Source organism: Crocuta crocuta, unplaced genomic scaffold, assembly GCF_008692635.1.
Source record: "Crocuta crocuta isolate KB4526 unplaced genomic scaffold, BGI_CrCroc_1.0 scaffold130, whole genome shotgun sequence".
Classification (NCBI taxonomy): Eukaryota; Metazoa; Chordata; class Mammalia; order Carnivora; family Hyaenidae; genus Crocuta; species Crocuta crocuta.
The window spans coordinates 1,107,618-1,125,555 of record NW_027527920.1 but is presented as its reverse complement, the minus strand read 5'-3'; the positions used below and the strand labels follow the sequence as shown (position 1 = coordinate 1,125,555).

At 45.2% G+C, this 17,938-nt stretch overlaps 1 protein-coding gene across 9 annotated transcripts in view; it reads left to right on the top strand.

Moving 5' to 3' along the window:
• The first annotated feature begins 821 nt into the window (after nt 1–821).
• PML (PML nuclear body scaffold) overlaps nt 822–17,938 on the top strand; it is a 38,709-nt gene continuing 21,592 nt past the window's right edge. For all 9 annotated transcript variants that reach the window (XM_077745911.1, XM_077745902.1, XM_077745919.1 and 6 more), the window contains exons 1-2: nt 822–1,052; nt 3,157–3,623. In XM_077745911.1, coding sequence (XP_077602037.1) covers nt 918–1,052; nt 3,157–3,623 — 602 coding nt within the window. In that variant the 5' untranslated portion in view covers nt 822–917. The remainder of the gene's footprint in view (nt 1,053–3,156; nt 3,624–17,938) is intronic.

The window sequence follows — 17,938 nt, the reverse complement described above, 5'->3', positions numbered from 1 at the left end:
CATATCTCCTCACCAGTTCTCCCCCTCCCAGCCTGCCTGCCACCATTGCCTCAGACTTACCAGCCTTTCCAACTGTCACCCAAGGCATCGTCCTGTCCCCCTCATCTCCACTCAGTGACCTCCCAGTGTCTTTGGCTCAGATGCCTCCTCTGCATCCCATAGCCGTTGTCCTAGAGCAGGCCACCTGTTTCAGGTTGTCAGAGTGACCATCCCAGCATGCATGTTGGGTCATGTTCCTGGGTTCTAAACTCACTCTCGTTGCCCACAGAGCTGGTCCATCTCCTTGGCTCTGATGTCACTCATGGGTCCCCTCTTAAATCTGAAAAGGACTCAAACAGGCTCTCCTGTGTCAAACCTCCATGCCTTTGCACGTGCCGTTCCAAGCTTCCCCCCACCCCTAAATCCTGGCGACCACCCACCCTCCTTCCCGTTCCTTCAAGTGCCACCTGAGAATCTCCTTTCCAGCCAGTCCCAAGAGTGTATGAAAACCTCTGTTTGGGTAACTGCTCTTCTACTAGACCTAGGGTTCTCCCAAAGCAGGGCCACCTGTGGCTCATCTCTGTGCCCCCCTCCCCTCCCCTCCCTCAAAGCCAAGGACGAGCGCTGCTCCCTTTCCAGCTCAGCTCTGCTACATTCCCTTTACCCCCAGGTCTGTAGAACATCTACTCCTCTCCTCCCATCCCTTCCTCCGGCCCTGGGCGTGTCTTCAAATCCCACAAGCCGGCCTCTCCGCCCCTAGAACCTCCCCTCCGCTCTGTCTCACTTCCTCTCGGGAGGCGGGCCCTCAGCGGGCACCGCCCCTTTCAGACTGACTCGCAGCGACTCCAGAGACTTGGCCCTCTGGCGCCTGCCTCTCGTTCCGTTTCTCCTCCCTCCCCTCAAGCTCAAAACCCAGAATCGAAACTGTGCTGTGATCCATGCAGCGGGAGCCTGCACTCGCCCGATCTCCGGGTCCCCAGCAAGACCCCGCCCGGCCCCCCACACCCACCATGCCTCCCCCGGAGTCCGTCTCCGAAGGCCACCAGCCCAGCCCCAGCCACAGCCCCACGGAGGTACTACTGGGTTTGGGGAGATGGGGTTTAGACTTCGTTGATTTGGTCAGTTGCGGGGAGCGGTGGGAAGGGAGAGGGCAACTTGGCCAAGTGCCTTAAAGAGTGCCACAGCGAGAAAAGCGGACATCGGGTGCCGACCCTCTGGGCTGGGGTAGCGGGAAGTGAGCGCAGAAAAGGGGACCAGGATGAGTTAGGGGAGCCTCTCCGGCCTGTGATTCTTCACGATTCTCCACGAGCAGGGGTCAAGATGCCCACCCTGGCGCTTTGCCTCCTAAGCCCCTGCCTCAGATGAAGGGCCACGGGTTAGGGAGGATGCCCTATTTCGCAGGCCTGGGGCCAGGGGCACGTCCCAGGTGTGACAAAACCCAAAACCGAGTTCCCAGATCAGGAAGTGGGAAGCTGGCCCAGATGAGAGAATTGTCTTGGCTAAGGCCTCACAGTTCCCGTGGTGGTTTCTTTGCTAAGATACCTCCAGGATCTTTCTCTTGGACCACCTCGGGTGCACAGCCCCCGCCCACAAGGGGGTTATTAGGTCCTCCTCCTGGAATCTTGCCTCAGTCCTCTCTGGGGCAAATGCCCCAGCTCCCTGAAGGAGCTACTTATATCACTTGCTGTATGTTCTTCCAGGTCCTTTGGCTCGCTTTCAGGAAAGCACCTTTTTGCCGTAACTTTTTTTATTTGCATTATTACAACTAGGAGTAATCTTACTTAATTCTGAACACTCATGTGCCAGGTACTGTGTTAAGCACTTTTTTTTTTTGCTGTAAAATATCCATAACATAAAACTCACCATGTTTTTAAGGATTTTGTTTTTTGTAAGTAATCTCTACACCCGACATGGGGCTTGAACTTACAACCCTGAGATCAAGAGTTGCATGCTCTTCTAACTGAGCCAGCCAGGTGCTCCAAAAACTTAAGCACTTTTTTAAATGTTTTATTTATTTCTGAGAGAGAGAGAGACAGCATGAGCAGGGGAGGGTCACAGAGAGAGGGAGGTACAGAATCTGAAACAGGCTCCAAGCCCTGAGCTGGCTGTCAACACAGAGCCCAACGAAGGGCTCGAACCCATGAACCGTGAGATCATGACTGGAGCCGAATTCGGAGGCTTAACTGACTGAGTCACCCAGGTGCCCCAATTTAAGCATTTTTAAGTGTACCTTTCAGTGGCATTAAGTATGTTCACAATGTTGAGTAATTATCACCACCCTCTATTTCCAGAATTCTTTCATCACTGGCAACAGAAACTGTACTCTTTAAGCAGTAGCTCCTTAGTAACTCCTTCTCCCACCAATCTACTTTCTGTTGCTGTGACTTTGCCTAGTCTAGAAAGTGGCACCATGCAGTATCTGTCCCTTTGTGGTTTGGCTTATTTTGCTTAGCATAATGTCTTCGAGGTTCTCGTAGCATGTAAGAGAACTTCCTTCCTTTTTATTTTATTTTTAAAATTTTATATTTAAGTAACTTCGACACCAAGTATGGGGCTCAAACTCACAACCCTAAGATGGAGAGTCACGTGCTCTACAGACGGAGCCAGCCAGGCACCCCCTTCCTTCCTTTTTAAAGCTGAATATCCCGTTGCACATGTAGACGACTTTTGTTTATCCATTCATCTATTGATGGACACTTGGGTTATTTCTGCCTTTTGGCTATTGTGCATAATGATGTTGGGAACATGGGTGTACAACTACTTGTTTTCAGTTCTTTTGGGAAACACATCTAGGAATGATATTTCTGAGTTTATATGGTTTAACTTTTTGAGGAGCCACCAAACCGTATTAAGCACTTTATACGATGTTAAATGAGGTACACTTTAGTGTGTCTCCTTTCTAAACGGAGTTCATCGGAGGCAGAGATTTATCCCATCCATCCAGGTATCTCAGGGCCTAGGGGAAGCAGATGCTCAGTAAATTGTGGAGGGAGAGCTGGAAGGCTTGATGAGTGGGAGAGTGGGGTGCTGGGAAGCCTCGGTTTTGTATCATCCTGCCTGCAATGGGGTATGGAGTCCCATTCCAGCCTCCAGCCACAGGAACGGGTGCGGTGGGTGGGGACTTCTGGATGTCAGGCCTCACCCGCATCTCTCTGGTCCCCGTCTCTGGTCCCCCAGAAAGCCGTGGAGGAGGAGTTCCAGTTCCTGCGCTGCCAGGGCTGCCAGGTAGAAGCCAAGTGCCCCAAACTGCTGCCTTGTCTGCACACGCTGTGCTCGGGATGCCTGGGGGCGCCAGGCATGCAGTGCCCCATCTGCCAGGCGCCCGGGCCCGCAGGCGCGGACTCGCTGGCCCTGGATAACGTCTTCTTCGAGAGTCTGCAGCGGCGCCTGTCGGTGTACAGGCAGATCGTGGACGCGCAGGCACTTTGTACCCGTTGCAAAGAGACTGCCGACTTCTGGTGTTTCGAGTGTGAGCAGCTCCTCTGTGCCAAGTGCTTCGAGGCGCACCAGTGGTTCCTCAAGCACGAGGCCCGGCCCCTGGAAGAGCTCCGCAGCCAGTCGGTGCGCGAGTTTCTAGATGGCACGCGGAAGTCCAACAGCATCTTCTGCTCCAACCCCAACCACCGCACCCCTATGCTGACTAGGTGAGCCGGCCGGCCCATGGTGGGGTGGCACATCCCAGATACAGGCAGAAGGTGCAGGGAGCAGAGATCCAAAGAGGCACATAGCTGGGAACGTGGGATAAGGAGTGTCTAGGGTCTTGCAACTCAAAGTGTGGTCCTCAGACCAGCACCATCTGTGCTGTGGCCATGGCCGCAATTTATGCTGTCTCATACAAATAGATAGTAATCGTTTCCGGGTTCCCTCTGTCCTAAATAAAGCTGCAGAAACCGCTTTACACACTTATCCAATAATTTCTTCAGGATAAAGTTGGAAATGCCATTGCTGAGTGGTGAAGGGGTGTGAAAATTTTATACTTTGATACATGTTACCAAACTGCCCTTAGAAAGTCCTACAGTGGAATTTTCCATATCACAGCCATGGAGTCGGGGTGTATAGGTGGATTCTAGATGAGATGCAAGTAGTGCGTTTCTGTCTGAAAAGCCAAAACCATCACACCATACTATCTCAGAATGTCTATTTGAAAGAAATCCTATCGACTCCGGTTAAAATTCTTTTTATTAAACAGCACAGGATTTTAATTCAATATTTTTGATAATACATTTGTATGTCAAAAAGTCACAACATTTATAAAGTGAGGGGGCAAGTCTCCATTCCACTCTGTCCCCATCTGCTTAATTCCTACCATTTCTCCCTCCCTCCCCCATCCACCGTTAACCATCGTTGCCAGTTTTGAGTGCTTCCAGAGTTTCTTTGTGAAAATATTCACAGATAGGGGTATATAGTCTTATACATTCTTATCTTCCCTCTTTTAGCCAAAAAGGTAGCCTACAAATGTGAACTATCCCCACTCCCAGTAGATTGCTTCTGTAAGATTCTGTAGATTCCTTGGGGATCACAAAAAGTGAAGGTATTCTTTGCCCACTGGGGACACAGAACTGCATTCCTCAAAAAACTCACAGTGGCTTGCTTCCTGCCTGGTCTTTTACCACCTGCACTACCAGAATGCATTTCCTGCAAATTCCTCAATAGACAGATAGTATCGCTTAGAATTTGGATTTCTTTGTTGTTAAGATTCAGGTTTAGTGGCTTTTTATATGTTTATTGGCCATTGCCTTTTCTTCAATTGTGAATTGCCTACTTAAGTCCTTTGCCTATTTGTTTTTATTTCCTTCCAGAAATCAGTCTCTTTAATTGCAAGAGCCAGTAGCTGTGCAAATGTTTTCTCATGTTGACCTTTGTCATTTCATTTCCTAGGACGTATTGTGTGTAAGTTTTTAGTTTTATAGAATTCAGTTCATCAGTCTCTTCCTTTAAAGTGTCCGGCTTTAATCCTACTAGGAAAGACTTTTCCCCCCTGCCAATATTAAAAATACTTTCCTATATTCTATTTTAATAATCTCATGGCTTTGTGTTTATAATTAAATCTTTAATTCATATGGAATTTATTTTTCTGTATGGTATAAAGTAGGATTCTCACTTTGCTTTTCTCTCCAAATGGAAAGCTGGTTCTCTCAACAACTTTTATTGAATAATCCACTCTTACCTTGTTCTGAAATACCCTTTAATGCTCTACTAAATACCCAAGTAATGAGTATGTTTGTAAATATCTGTCCTGGGCCAATGATCTGACTATTCCTGCACTAATCCTTCCTGCTCTAGGGAATGCTTCATGTTTGATAGGGCAAATGAAATTCCCATTATTCCTCATTTTTCTTTTTTTTTCTGTTCTTACAGTTTATGCAATTTCAGAACTTACATATTTATTCGTTGGGATTTTGATTGAAATTGTGTTAAATCTGGGGAGAGTTGGCCTCATGTCTAATTATAGCTTTTGAGTTTTATAGTGTTATTGACATACCTCTTGAACTTTTAAATTATAGTTGAATTTATAATATTGAATAGCCCTGTGAATAAACTCTGTTCCATTATCATTTATAGCTGGTTATCATGAACATCCTCTAGGCCTCCTGATTCATGTATATTCGTATTACACTAGCCATCTGATTGAGCTCTTTCATTTTGGTAAGATTTTCTAATCGATTTTTTTGGATTCTTTTGGAGTTTCTAGGTAAACGATCATATCCTCTGCAAACAATAAAACCTTTTTCTCTCCAGTATTTATGCATATTTCCTCTCTGTAGCTTTGTTTCATTAGCTAGAACTGCTAGAATATTAAATAGTGTGAAGAAGTGGTCAGGAAAGGCAACTTTATCTTATTCCTAGCTTTCATGAGAAAGTTTATGTGTTCTTATTTAGTACGCTGTTTATTATTGGCTTCCTTAGGTAACTTTACAAAATCACCTTCGCATTCTTCTCTCTTACTATGAGTTGTTTTTTTTTTTTAATATTTTTATTTATTTCTAGGAGAGAGAGAGACAGCGTGAGCAGGGGAGGGTCAGAGAGAGAGGGAGATACAGACTCTGAAATAGGCTCCAGGCTCTGAGCCGGCAGTCAGCACAGAGCCCGACGCGGGGCTCAAACCCACGAACCGTGAGATCATGACCTAAGCGAAAGTCGGACGCTCAACCGACTAAGCCACCCAGGCGCCCCTCTTACTATGAGATTTTTGTGGCTGCTATTTTGTTTTATTTTTAACTCAAGAATGGGTGTTCCTTGGGATTCTGTGAAGGTGTCATTTTACCTTTCAGTATGATGAATTATACAGCAGTATGTTTCCTTATGTTGAGCCATTTATTGATTCCCAGGAGAAAAAACCCTGTTTGGTCCTGATATACTATTATTTTAATTCACAGTTAGATTCCATTTAATACTGTCTTATTTAGGCTATTATCTATATTTATAAATGTGATCAATGTTTATGATTATGTGTAATTTCTTTTAAGTTTTTTGATCCATTTTATACTAATCTTCAGTGAATTTGTAAGCTTGTTTGAACTGGTACACACACACACACGCACGCACGCACACGCACACACACAAATTGCTTAGCACAGTGCCTGGCACATATTAGGTACACAGTCAACGTTAAAACCCTATCCCTATAATTTCTCCATTCTGCTCTAGAACAGTTCAAGAACATAAGCAATTTGGGTTTATTTCTTTCTTGAAAAACTATCTGGGACTGGTGCTGTGTTTTTTTTTTTAAATTTTTTAACGTTTATTTATCCATGAGAGAGACAGAGACAGAGTGTGAGTGGGGGAGGGGCAGAATCTGAGACAGGCTCCAGGCTCTGAGCTGTCAGCACAGAGCCCCATACGGGGCTCGAACTCACACGAACTGCGGGATCATTACCTGAGCCGAAGTCCGACGCTCAACTGACTGGGCCACCCAGGCACCCCGAATGGTGCCGTTTTTGACGAGTCAGGTTTTTTCTCTGGTATGGGTCTGTTGGTGGATCTTGAGTCAGATTTCCTAGAAAATTTTCCAGTTCACCCTAAGCTCTTTCATAATTTAGACATTTCCTTTATACCTGTAATTATGCCCCCTTTCTTATTTCTAAATAAGATGTTAGTAGCTTACAAGTGGTCCCACCTCTGACGTAGGGGTTGGGATGGGTTTCTGTCCAGGTACAATGGGCAGGGGCTGGTCCAGCCAAGAGAGCAGGATTCAGGTCCCTTGAGCAAGGCAGATGGCTTCAAAAACCCAATCATACCACTTAAAAATCATACACAGACACTCACAGTTTACCTTGTTTTCACAATTTGCTAGCACTTACTGGAAACACTCAACTTGTTTTCTCTGCACAAAACTTCAGTGCCATAAATAATCCACAGCTTTCTTCAGGTCACAGTGCAGTCGTAAACCACTCCATCCTTTGACACCGAGCTGATTTAGGAGTCTGGTTGGGCAGCAGCACCACAGGTGGCTTTAAACTCACAACTCAGTCTGGAAATGTCTATCCTGGGGCCACTGGCTTTGATCACAATCACCACTCCCACCACGTGGAGTACATTTTTCTTTTTTTTACATTTCTTTATTTTTGAGAGACAGGGATAGACAGAGCACAAGCGGGAGAGGGGCAGAGAGAGAATGATCACCACTTTCAGCACTTGTAACCACATCCATCACTTGTGTGGAGTACTTTTTTTTTTTTTGAGAGACAGAAACACAGCACAAGTGGGGGAGGGGCAGAGAGAGAATGAGACACCGAATACAAAGCAGGCTCCAGGCCCTGTCCGAGCTGTCAGGATCTGACGCGGGGCTCAAACCCACAAACCGGGGGATCATGACCCAAGCTGAATTCAGATGCCCAACCAACTGAGCCACCCAGGCGCCCCGCGTGAAGTACATTTTTTCAGCCTGCTTCCTCATATGTGGCAGGCTGTCTACTAGGTGCTAAGGTATAAATATGAACAGATACATCTCTGGCCCTCTGTGAGGTCGCAGTCTGGTAGAAGAACCAGATCTGCAACTCACCATCAAGGCTAGAAAGTGCCAGGAGGAAGTCTGCTCACCCTGAGCTTGGATAATTGCCCTTTTCATGCTGTCTTCTACCTTACTACCGTTCATTTTCCCCCAGCAGTATCCCCACACGCACTGGGTTGACATCTGGATGTGTGCTCAGTCAATTGTTAAGGACAGAAAGGAGGAGGAAGCACAGGCACAGAAGTGAGTCATCTTAGAAAGGGCATTGGCTGGCGATGCAGCTTCCAAGAGGGTGTCACGTTTAGCCTGACATGTGAGAAAGGAGAAATGGCACTGGGGGCAGGACAGGGTGGACCGGGCAGCATGTTCAAAGGCAGAGGCACTAGCCGGTCGGCTGTGTTTCAGGAATCGCAAGTAAAGGGTGCGCCTGAAGGCAGGGGCTGGAAGGGGAAACTGGGGTCGGACATGGGAGGCTTGATGGATTTAGAACTTGGTCCTAAGATTTTAGGACATAGACTGTTCTCAGCTTGTTCGTTTTTCATGCATTTCACTCTTGTTTTATCAGGGAACAGCCTAGAGAACACACTTTGAAAGGGACCCTATGAGGGGTGGGGGGCTCTATTGGAAGCCCACTGATGGCTGTTAAGGCAGAGGGTGGGAGGATCAGATTCTCTCTCTGTGCTGTGGCTCTGTGAAATGGGTAAGCTTGGGAGCCAGGAGACCCAGTATTTGTTCCTTTGGCTACTTATTTATACTTCACCCCATTCCATAAAGAATTTGAGGAGATTGACTACCATATGGTTGGGCATATGTACCCAGCAGAAACTGAAGCAAAGGATCTAGACCAGGGGAAAGGGAGCCCCATTAGGAGACTGAGGCTGTGGTACAAGTAGGGGTGAGGTCTGCAAGAGGGTGGAGGTGGAAGAATGGGGAAGGGCCCTAAATCTCACACTACCAAGGCCTGCCTGACCTGGAGTTAAAGGTGGCCACCAGCCTTCCCATTCTGGGGAGTGGTGGGGAGTACCTTCCACCCAACAGTACTATGGGCCTGCAGGTGGAGCTAAGACCCCTATCTGGGTGTCACTTCCCAAAGCTTGGCCAGATGGGGTGGGGGAATTAATCCAGGGGCATCAAAGCTTGTGGCCAGAAAGCATTTGAAATAGTTGAGTGGAAGAAACAAAAGATCTATTAATCCAGTTGAAAGGTATGATGAGATCATAACCCGGGGAAAAGAGTTCCCAAGACCAGAAGTTGGAATAATTCTCCTAGGACAGGGAGAAGCAGGCAGGACAGCCCAGGGCAAGAGTCAGGGCAGAGACAGACAGTGCGCAGTGGCAAAGCTGGTGACAAGGAAGGGACGGGCTGCTAGCTGAGAAGGAAAAGACATCCTCCAGGGCCCCACTTGGGGCCAGGGCTGGGGAGAAGAGGGCCAGATGCCACAGGTGCAGACTATAAGGAGCCCCCTTGCCCTCGTGAACCAAGCAAGTGCCTCCTGAAATTGTTTTGCACCCTTGGTGTCTGGCGGGCCTCCTCGGGGCCTCTCTGGTACCACTGTGAAGTTATCAGTAAATTGCATCCTCTTGATGATCTCGCTGGGGTTGAAAGGTGACCCAGGAGCACCATATGGGCAAGTGGGATGGTGCTGCCGGGAGTTAGGGCACAGACAAAGAATCCATTTCCTAGTTATTCTATGAACTCACCCAGGGGACTTGGTTTCCAGACCCAAGAGTGGCTGCTTTTCCTTTCATGGGGATTGGGGGCATGGAGCCCCAAGGTAGATTTGGTTGAATGCACAGATAAAAGGGCCATGTGAGGCACCTGAGTGGCTCCGTCGGTTGGGCATCGGACTTCAGGTCAGGTCACGATCTCACGGCTGGTGGGTTTGAGCCCCTCATCGGGCTCTGTGCTGACAGCTAGCTCAGAGCCTGGAGGCTGCTTCAGATTCTGTATCTCCCTGTCTCTCTGACCCTCCCCTGCTCACGCTGTCTGTCTACCAGAAATAAATAAAGCACTCAAAAAAAAATTTTTTTTTAAAAGGGCCATGTGAGCTGTGCCTTGAAGAGGTCTGTCTGTATGAGATACAAAGAAAACAAATATGTAAATTACTAACAACTTTTTACTTAGTGGCTTAAGCAAAAATGAATGAATGGCTTATGTAAGAAGTGAATGGGGTTGTGGCCAGCTTCTGACCCTACTTGATTAGATATTCATATTCAACAGGACCTACTTTCTCTGTATTTCTTGTGACTCGGCTTTGCTGCAAGTCAGCCCCGTTCACGGAAGGGTTTCATCCTCTCGCTTGCAGCACCACAGGTCTTTGTACGCACCCTCATCCTCAAATCCAGTGGGAGAGAGCAAGAATCTCCGCCCGCATTCTAAGCCTAGTCTGAGTGTGTTTCTGATTGGATCAGATACCCGTCCATGTAGGCTATAGGTTTGAAGCCAGCCTCAGGTGAAACTTCCCAACCCCTCGGAACCTGGACAGTCCCTTTCCAGAAGGAAGCTTCTTCCCTTTTCCAACATGGGCAGAGAATGGGCTCTTCTGGTTGGAGTATCCCTTTTGTTAGTACCTTCCCGTCTTTTGAGATGTTTTTCCTGGGCTGTTATCTTAATTCTCACACCTTCTTGAAAGAGAGAACGGTTCCCATTGTATAAATGAGGCGAGAGGCCAGTGCATTCATGGGAGCTAACCCAACCAGGAGAACTTGTCTGAGCCAAGACCCACCTGGGGTCCAGGGTTTCCTGGCTGCAAACTGTGTGTGCCTTTCCTGGCGCGGCTGGCCTCTACATGCAGGCCATGAGGTTCTCCTCAACTAACAACCGGGCCGAGTTGCAGAAAAGGATTCTGCAAGTTGCTTGTTTAGAACTCGAGTGGTTTTTCCCTTGGAAGCAGATTATTGAAAGAAAGCGTGCTATTTAAGCAATGATAAATTTAATTTTCCTTAACTTTAACAGAAGAAAAAGGCACTGAAATAAAATTGGACCTTACTAAACTTCAAAGAAATACTTCTTCATTGTGAAATGGTTTCTAAAATATCTAAGATTAAGCAAAAAAAAAAAAAATATATATATATACATATATATATACTAAGACATTAAGAGGTTGTAGTTATTATAGTTTGGTTTTAAGGAAACATTTCCATTTTAGACAGTAGTAACTAGAATCTCTGCTGAAAAAGATCAGGATGGCCCCCTTCCATCTACGTCTCGTTTCTATGTTACAATGGCTCTCATGTGTGGCCCTGGCCCTTGTACTTTACCATTCCTTCCTACAAATTCTTTATTTCAATTCAGCTCTTAATTGGATGGATGTTGTCAGTAAGCAGTCTAAATTCCTAGGGTCTCTTAGTTTGAAAATATCTATCAGCTGCTCTTCTACTTGAATGATATCTTGGCTGGGTATAATATACCTGGGTCACACTGTTGCCTTTAGAATTCTGTAAACTTGGCTGCATTATCTTCCAGCATCAAACGATCATTTGCTTTTTCTGTTTTGATACCTAAAGATTTTTTTTTTCATTCTTGAAGTTGATTAATTTAACCAAACTGTCTTGGTGGTGAGCATTTTGTATCCAGTTCTTCTGAAACCTGGCAGACTCCTTCAGTCTAAAAATTCTCTTATTTCAGTGATGTTTTCTTACTGCTCTTTTTTCCTCTTCCCTTTCCTCCTCATTGTCCTCTTTTTGCTCTATTGCCATTGGTATTACAATGTGTTAGTATTATTTCTTGGTTTTTCTGATTCGTAATTTTGACAGTATTACTGTGATGTGGGGGGAACTGATTTGTTTAATGACTGTTGAATGAGTACTGAAGATGATGATAAATCATTTTATACACTTGAGTACTCGAGACTATCAAAGTTGTTTGCTGCACATAAGGATTTACCGCCTGTTTTCTATTTTACCAGAGTCCATTAACATTTAATGATTAACTTTAGTTTTTGAATTTTGTAACAAACTCCTGCTTTGGCATGTCTTTCAATTTGGATTTGTTCTGTCAAAGCTGTTAGAGTTAGAAAAGTATTTCAAGACCGGTATGGCCAGGTAGAAGCGCTGCCTTTTTATACCATATGCCACTTAACTATGGTATTGTTTCTTGTTAGCTTAGTCATCAAATCACATTTTTCTTATTCCTGGGTTTAATTAATCAATTGTTTTGGCTACTTCCATCTCTTTTGCCATCTCATTTACTGAAATTAGATCAGATTTAAATAGTTTGATAGTCACTGTACTTATCTATGTGATAAACCTTGTCTTGTTGCCTTGCAACATTTCCTGGCATATAAATCCCTATTTCATCACTGTTCACCAACACTCAATACTGTATAATTGTAGTACGTTATGATAAAACGCAGGGAATTCCAAGTTGTCTGTCTAAAACGTTGTTCCAAAAATCAAATCTCCAAAACTACAAGCTGTCTTAACATATAGCTTAGGTGATGCTTTAAAAATGTCTTGTACTTGATGCTGTTTGGACTGTACTTCTTGGGGGGTGGGGGTCATTGCAATGGTCCCAGCATATGCGATCATCACATTTCAGAATGGGATATTGGTGGCACTGGGAAGGGTTGATTGGAAAGACCAGAGGCAGGGAAGCCCGTTAGGGGATATGCAAAAGGATATAAGTTGTGATTGAGGTGAGAACAAAGGTGGTGGCAATGGGAACTCATGTGACAGATTTAGGAACCAGGATTCTACCTTGGCTGTCTTTACATCCAGTGCCATGCTTGTGCATAGTTGGTATTTAATTAATTAATTTATTTATTTATTTATTTATTTATTAGGTAAATGAAGGTAGAGTCAGCAAGAATCAATGACTTGTTGAAGCGTTTGCAGGGGGATGTGTATCTGGCATTCCCCCATGGTCTCTGGCTTGAGTGGCCTTTCAGTGGGCCATAAATAGTGATGTGGCCTAACAGAACACTGTCCACCATGAACATGCCAGCCCTCTGTCTTGGGAGCAGGGACCTGCCTAGAAAAGAGTGGGGAAGGTAGATGGGTGATGGGCATTAACAAGGGCACTTGTCATGCTGACCCCTGGGCGTTGTGTGTGAGTGATGAACCACTGAATTCTACTTCTGATACCAATATTGCATGGTCTGCTAACTAACTAGAATTTACATGAAAGTTTGAAGAAAAAAAGAAAAGAGTGGGGAAAGAAAAGCACAAATTTCTCTTCCTCATTCGTGGCTGTGGGATCGGCATACAGTGGGCGTGAGAGACAGATGAGGCTTCCTCACTGCTGCTTTTCAAGGATCTTCCTCTCTGAGCCCTTAGGTGCTCCCATCTCTGCCACCACCTTCTCAACCAATGAAGAGTTGGAGAAGGGGAAGTCAATAGGAATGATGCTTTTGCTCTAAGTATCCCAGGCTCTGCAATTACCCATGTGCTCTCCTGGCTTCAGAAATCTTTCCTCAACTCTGTTTTCCAGCTGAGATTTTTGGAAACCAGTCTGATTAAAAGCCTTCATACTTGTATGTAAATGACTGACGGATCCCTTTAATTGCCCTCTAGCCAATAATTTGAGTTTCCAAAGGAAGCTGTTCCTTTTGCTGTTCCAGCAAAGTGAAAGCTCCTGTCCCTCTTGTGGAGGTGAGCATGGCAGAGTGGAGAGTTTTTCAGTTGCCATTCAGACCGCCGGGCCCTGCCCTGGCATCCTACTCTAGGGCCAGCTCTCCATGGGTCCCGTTTTCATAGGATTTTTGCTTCCTGCATTTCCAGGCCCTGTTTCCTAGAACAGCGGAAGTGGCATGCCGCTCTGGTCTCAGCAGGACGGTCAGGGGTAGCCTGTCCCTATGGGAAGGGAACAGCCCAGAGACCATACTCAGTATGTTTCCTTTCTATCCGAGGTTGAGAGGTCAACCCACCGAAAGTAGGGCCATCCTTGCCGTGCATCCATGTGTTGTTGATGCCTCCCCTTCTTGTGTGGCCCCAGATTGTCCAATGTGTAGCTGGCACTGTGCAGGTGGCTTCACATACACCAGCCCATCTTTTGTCCTCACAACAGTCTATGAGAGGCATTCTTATTTATCCTCATTTTATAGACAGGAAAGTTAAGACTCAAGAGAAAGTATTTTACTCAAGGCCTTGAAGCTAGGAATCAGAAGGGCTCAGATTCAGGCCCAAGGATGTCCACCTCCAGAACCCATATCCTTTCTGCCGTCACATGGTCTCTAGCTCAGCAACTTAAGACATAGGCAGCTTTCAGATGGGGAGACTGTGAACCCAGGAAACATATGGAGACGTCTACTAAAATATTAACAACACAGTCAATGCACTGAAGGTCACAAAGGGATAAGTGAACATGTCAGGGAAGAAGAGGAAGAGCTTTATAATTCCTAGTTGGCATGTTTTCTGAGGGTTCTCCATTGCCTCCTATTTAAAGTCCAAACTCCTTCACTTGGAAGTGATTATGGAAATTTTTGGAAAATCTAAATAGATGGAAAGGGGGAGGGAAAGAGAAAGAGAAAGAAGTAACCCCCATCAATATAGACTGTTTACGCTCCTTCCTGTTGTCTCGATAATGACCTGAACTGAAACGAACAGCAGGTAGTTCTGTAACTTGCTTTTCTCATGATAGGAAGTTGTGAATGTCTTTCTGAAAAACACATAATTTTGAATTTTTAGGTCGTCCATCTGTTGAGTGTATGATTTCTTCCATCTCTTGGTTGTTGTAAGATCTTTACCATCGTTAAGTAGTCAACTGTCGCATCTTTATCGTGTTATGGTTCCTAGTTAAGTCTGTGACCCGCTGGAAATGTATTGTGGTGTCACGTGTGAAACAAGCTCTAATTTGCCTCTTCCCCTCCCCTACCCCGGTAGCCAGTTTTCCTGATTCTAACTGTTGAATGGAATTGTTTAATGTCCATTAGCATGGGATGCTTTCTTTATTCTATAAAATATCACATTCTTCTATGGATGCCAGGACCCAGATAAGGACTATCTGGTCTGTTCTGCTGCTTTTTCTTCCTCTTTACTCCTGGGCTAGTGCCCCACATACTTTTTTAATAATGGTAGTTCTATCCTGTGTTATCTGGCAGAGAAAATTCCCCTTCCTGACACTGATTTCCCAAAAATTCCTTTTTTGTTGTTGTTGTTTAAGTTTATTTAGTTGAGACACAGAGAGACAGAGAGAGAGAGAGAGACAGAAAGAGAGGGGGAGAGAGAGAAGTCCAAGCAAGTTCCTCACTGCCAGCACAGAGCCCAACGTGGGACTCGAACTCATGACCTGAGCAGAAACCAAGAGCTGGTAGCTGTTAACCGACTGAGCCACCCAGGGGCCCTTTCCCAAAAATTTCTGAACTCTTTGATCTGTTTATTCTGTCCTGTGAAATTTAGAATCTGTAGGTGAAGATTCAAACTCTCATCTGTAATTTGATTAAAACTGCTTTAAGCCTTTATCTGAACTGAGGAGAATTGATATTGTGATATTGACCCTTTCCAATTGGGACCTTGATACACTTTTCTGTTTTTTAGCCTCTCTCTCAGTGGAGTTCTTTTTTTGTTCCCCCATGTATATGTTTTTTGTTAGATGTATGCCTACTTTTTTTGGAAGCATTTGAAAATTGTTTCTCAATGAGAGCATGGAGATATTTTCCATATTTCTTTTCATTTGAATTGCTGGGATAGCATTCCACTGTATGGTGGTATCATAATGTATGCAATTCCTTGCCTAGCACTCTTTCATTTCTTTGCTGTCATGGACTGTGTTGCATTGTACAGATGTTATTTTGTACATGTTGAGGTAGAGCTACAGAGTAGATACACAGAAGGGAGACTGCTGGGTCAGAGGATAAATGCATTTGTGATTCTGATGGATATTGCCAAACTGCCCTCTGTAGAGTTATTAGTTCTTTTCATAATTGCTCAGCATTTATTTTTATTTTTTTGTGTGTATTTATTTATTTTTGAGAGACAGAGCATGAACAGGGGAGGGACAGAGAGGGAGACACAGAATCTGAAGCAGGCTCCAGGCTCTGAGCTGTCAGCACAGAGCCCGATGCGGGGCTCAGACTCAGGAACCATGAGATCCTGACCTGAGCCGAAGTCGGACGCTTAACTGACTGAGCCACCCAGGTGCCCCCGAGCATTTCTTGTTAATAGTATCATTGGTGAGCATTAATACTGAAGTCAGTTATAGTAATTGCAGTCTTTGTTGAGAACACGTATGTAGGACTTCTCTCATTTGACCCTCTGTAGCATTCCCATATGACGTGGGGATTATCCCTGTTTAACAGATAGAAGATACAGGCAACAAGAAGCTAAGTGACTTGCCAAGGGCACAGAACTGAGGTCAGATACATATTTGCCCTCTGCTTCCCTTGACACTTACCTCAGTCACTGGCCCTGCCTCTTGGTGATGGGTCTCTGTTACTTAGGTCACGTTTCTCCAGGCTGGAGTTGTTGAATGCTTTTGACCCAGTGGCAATCCCCATGCTTCCCTCACACTCTGAGCTCTCCAGGAAACCTCTGCTAGCCTGACATACATCTCCTGTGTTTGGTCAAGAGATTCAGGCTCCGAAACCTTGCCTTGTCGGGTGATCTGGAGAGGTGGAGAGCCAGCCATGCTGAGCACCAGTGCCTAGTGCCACAATTTTCGAGTCAGGTTGGCCAGCAGGGTCTTTACTGGCAGTTCCAGGACAAGCTGATCTTTAAATTTTTTTTTTTTAGGTTTTTATTTATTTCGAGAGAGAGAGAGAGAGAGACAGCGTGAGCAGGGGAGGGTCAGAGAGAGAGGGAGTCACAGACTGAAACAGGCTCCAGGCTCTGAGCTGGCAGTCAGCACAGAGCCCGACGCGGGGCTCGAACCCACGAACCGCGAGATCATGACCTAAGCGAAAGTCGGACGCTTAACCGACTAAGCCACCCAGGCGCCCCAGGACAAGCTGATCTTTAACTGAGGCCAGAGTGGCTCCACCTAAGAGCCTGTCTCCTGGCCTCAGGTGGATCGACTTATTATCACTACTGTGGATAATAGATGACACAGTATTTCTGGGCAAGTAACTAACAATATTTTCCTGGTAGTATTTGAAGAGGCAGCATTACAGTGTTTCAGAGCACAGGCTTGCACCAGACTGCCTGGCTTTTTATATTAGTTTCCTATTGCTGCTGCAACAAATTACCACAAATTGAGGAGCTTAAAACATTACACATTTGTTACTATGCACCTCTGGGGGTCAGAGTCTGAAATGGGTCTCATTGAGAGAAAATTAAGATGTCAGCAGGGCCATCTTCCTTTTGGGGGCTCTTGGGGAGAATCTGTTTTCTTGCCTTTTCCAGTTTCTAGAGGCTGCCTGCATTCCTTGGTTCATGACCCCCTTCCATCTTCAAAGCCAGCAGGATAGCACGAGATCTCTGCTTCCGTGATCACATCTTGATTCTCACATCTCCCTGCCTCCCCCTTTTCCTTATAAGGACCCTTGTAATTACATTGGGTCCACCCAGATAATCCAGGATAATCTTCACATCCCAAGACCCTTAACTTAATCACAAAGTTAATTAGCTTAATACAAAGTCCTTTTTGTCATGGAAGGTAACATACTCTGGTTCTGGGAATTTAGTGCATTATTCTGCCTCCTACAGTTTGTCCTCTGCATTCTATCACTTACCAACTGTGATCTTGGATGAGTTCATGTACCTCATGTTCAGTTTCCTCATCCTGAAAATGGGAATATCATAATTCCTACTCTGTAGGAGTGTTAAGAGAATTAAAAGAGTGATACTTCTCAAATGCTTATAATAGTGTCTGACATAGAGTAAATGCTATGGAAGTATCTGCTAGCTAAAATGTATTAAATAAATGAAAATACTGCACACTCTTTAATTTACTATTCCTATTTTTTGTAACCTATTTCACAGAAACAAAAGCATCCATGTGTTAGGCCACATAAAGCTTTGTCCCATATTGACAAAAAAAAAGTACAAACAGGAAATCACTAGAATGTCCATTAACAGGAGAATGACTAGATCAGTTGTGGTACAGTGTGAAATTTAAGGGAGCTATAAAGAG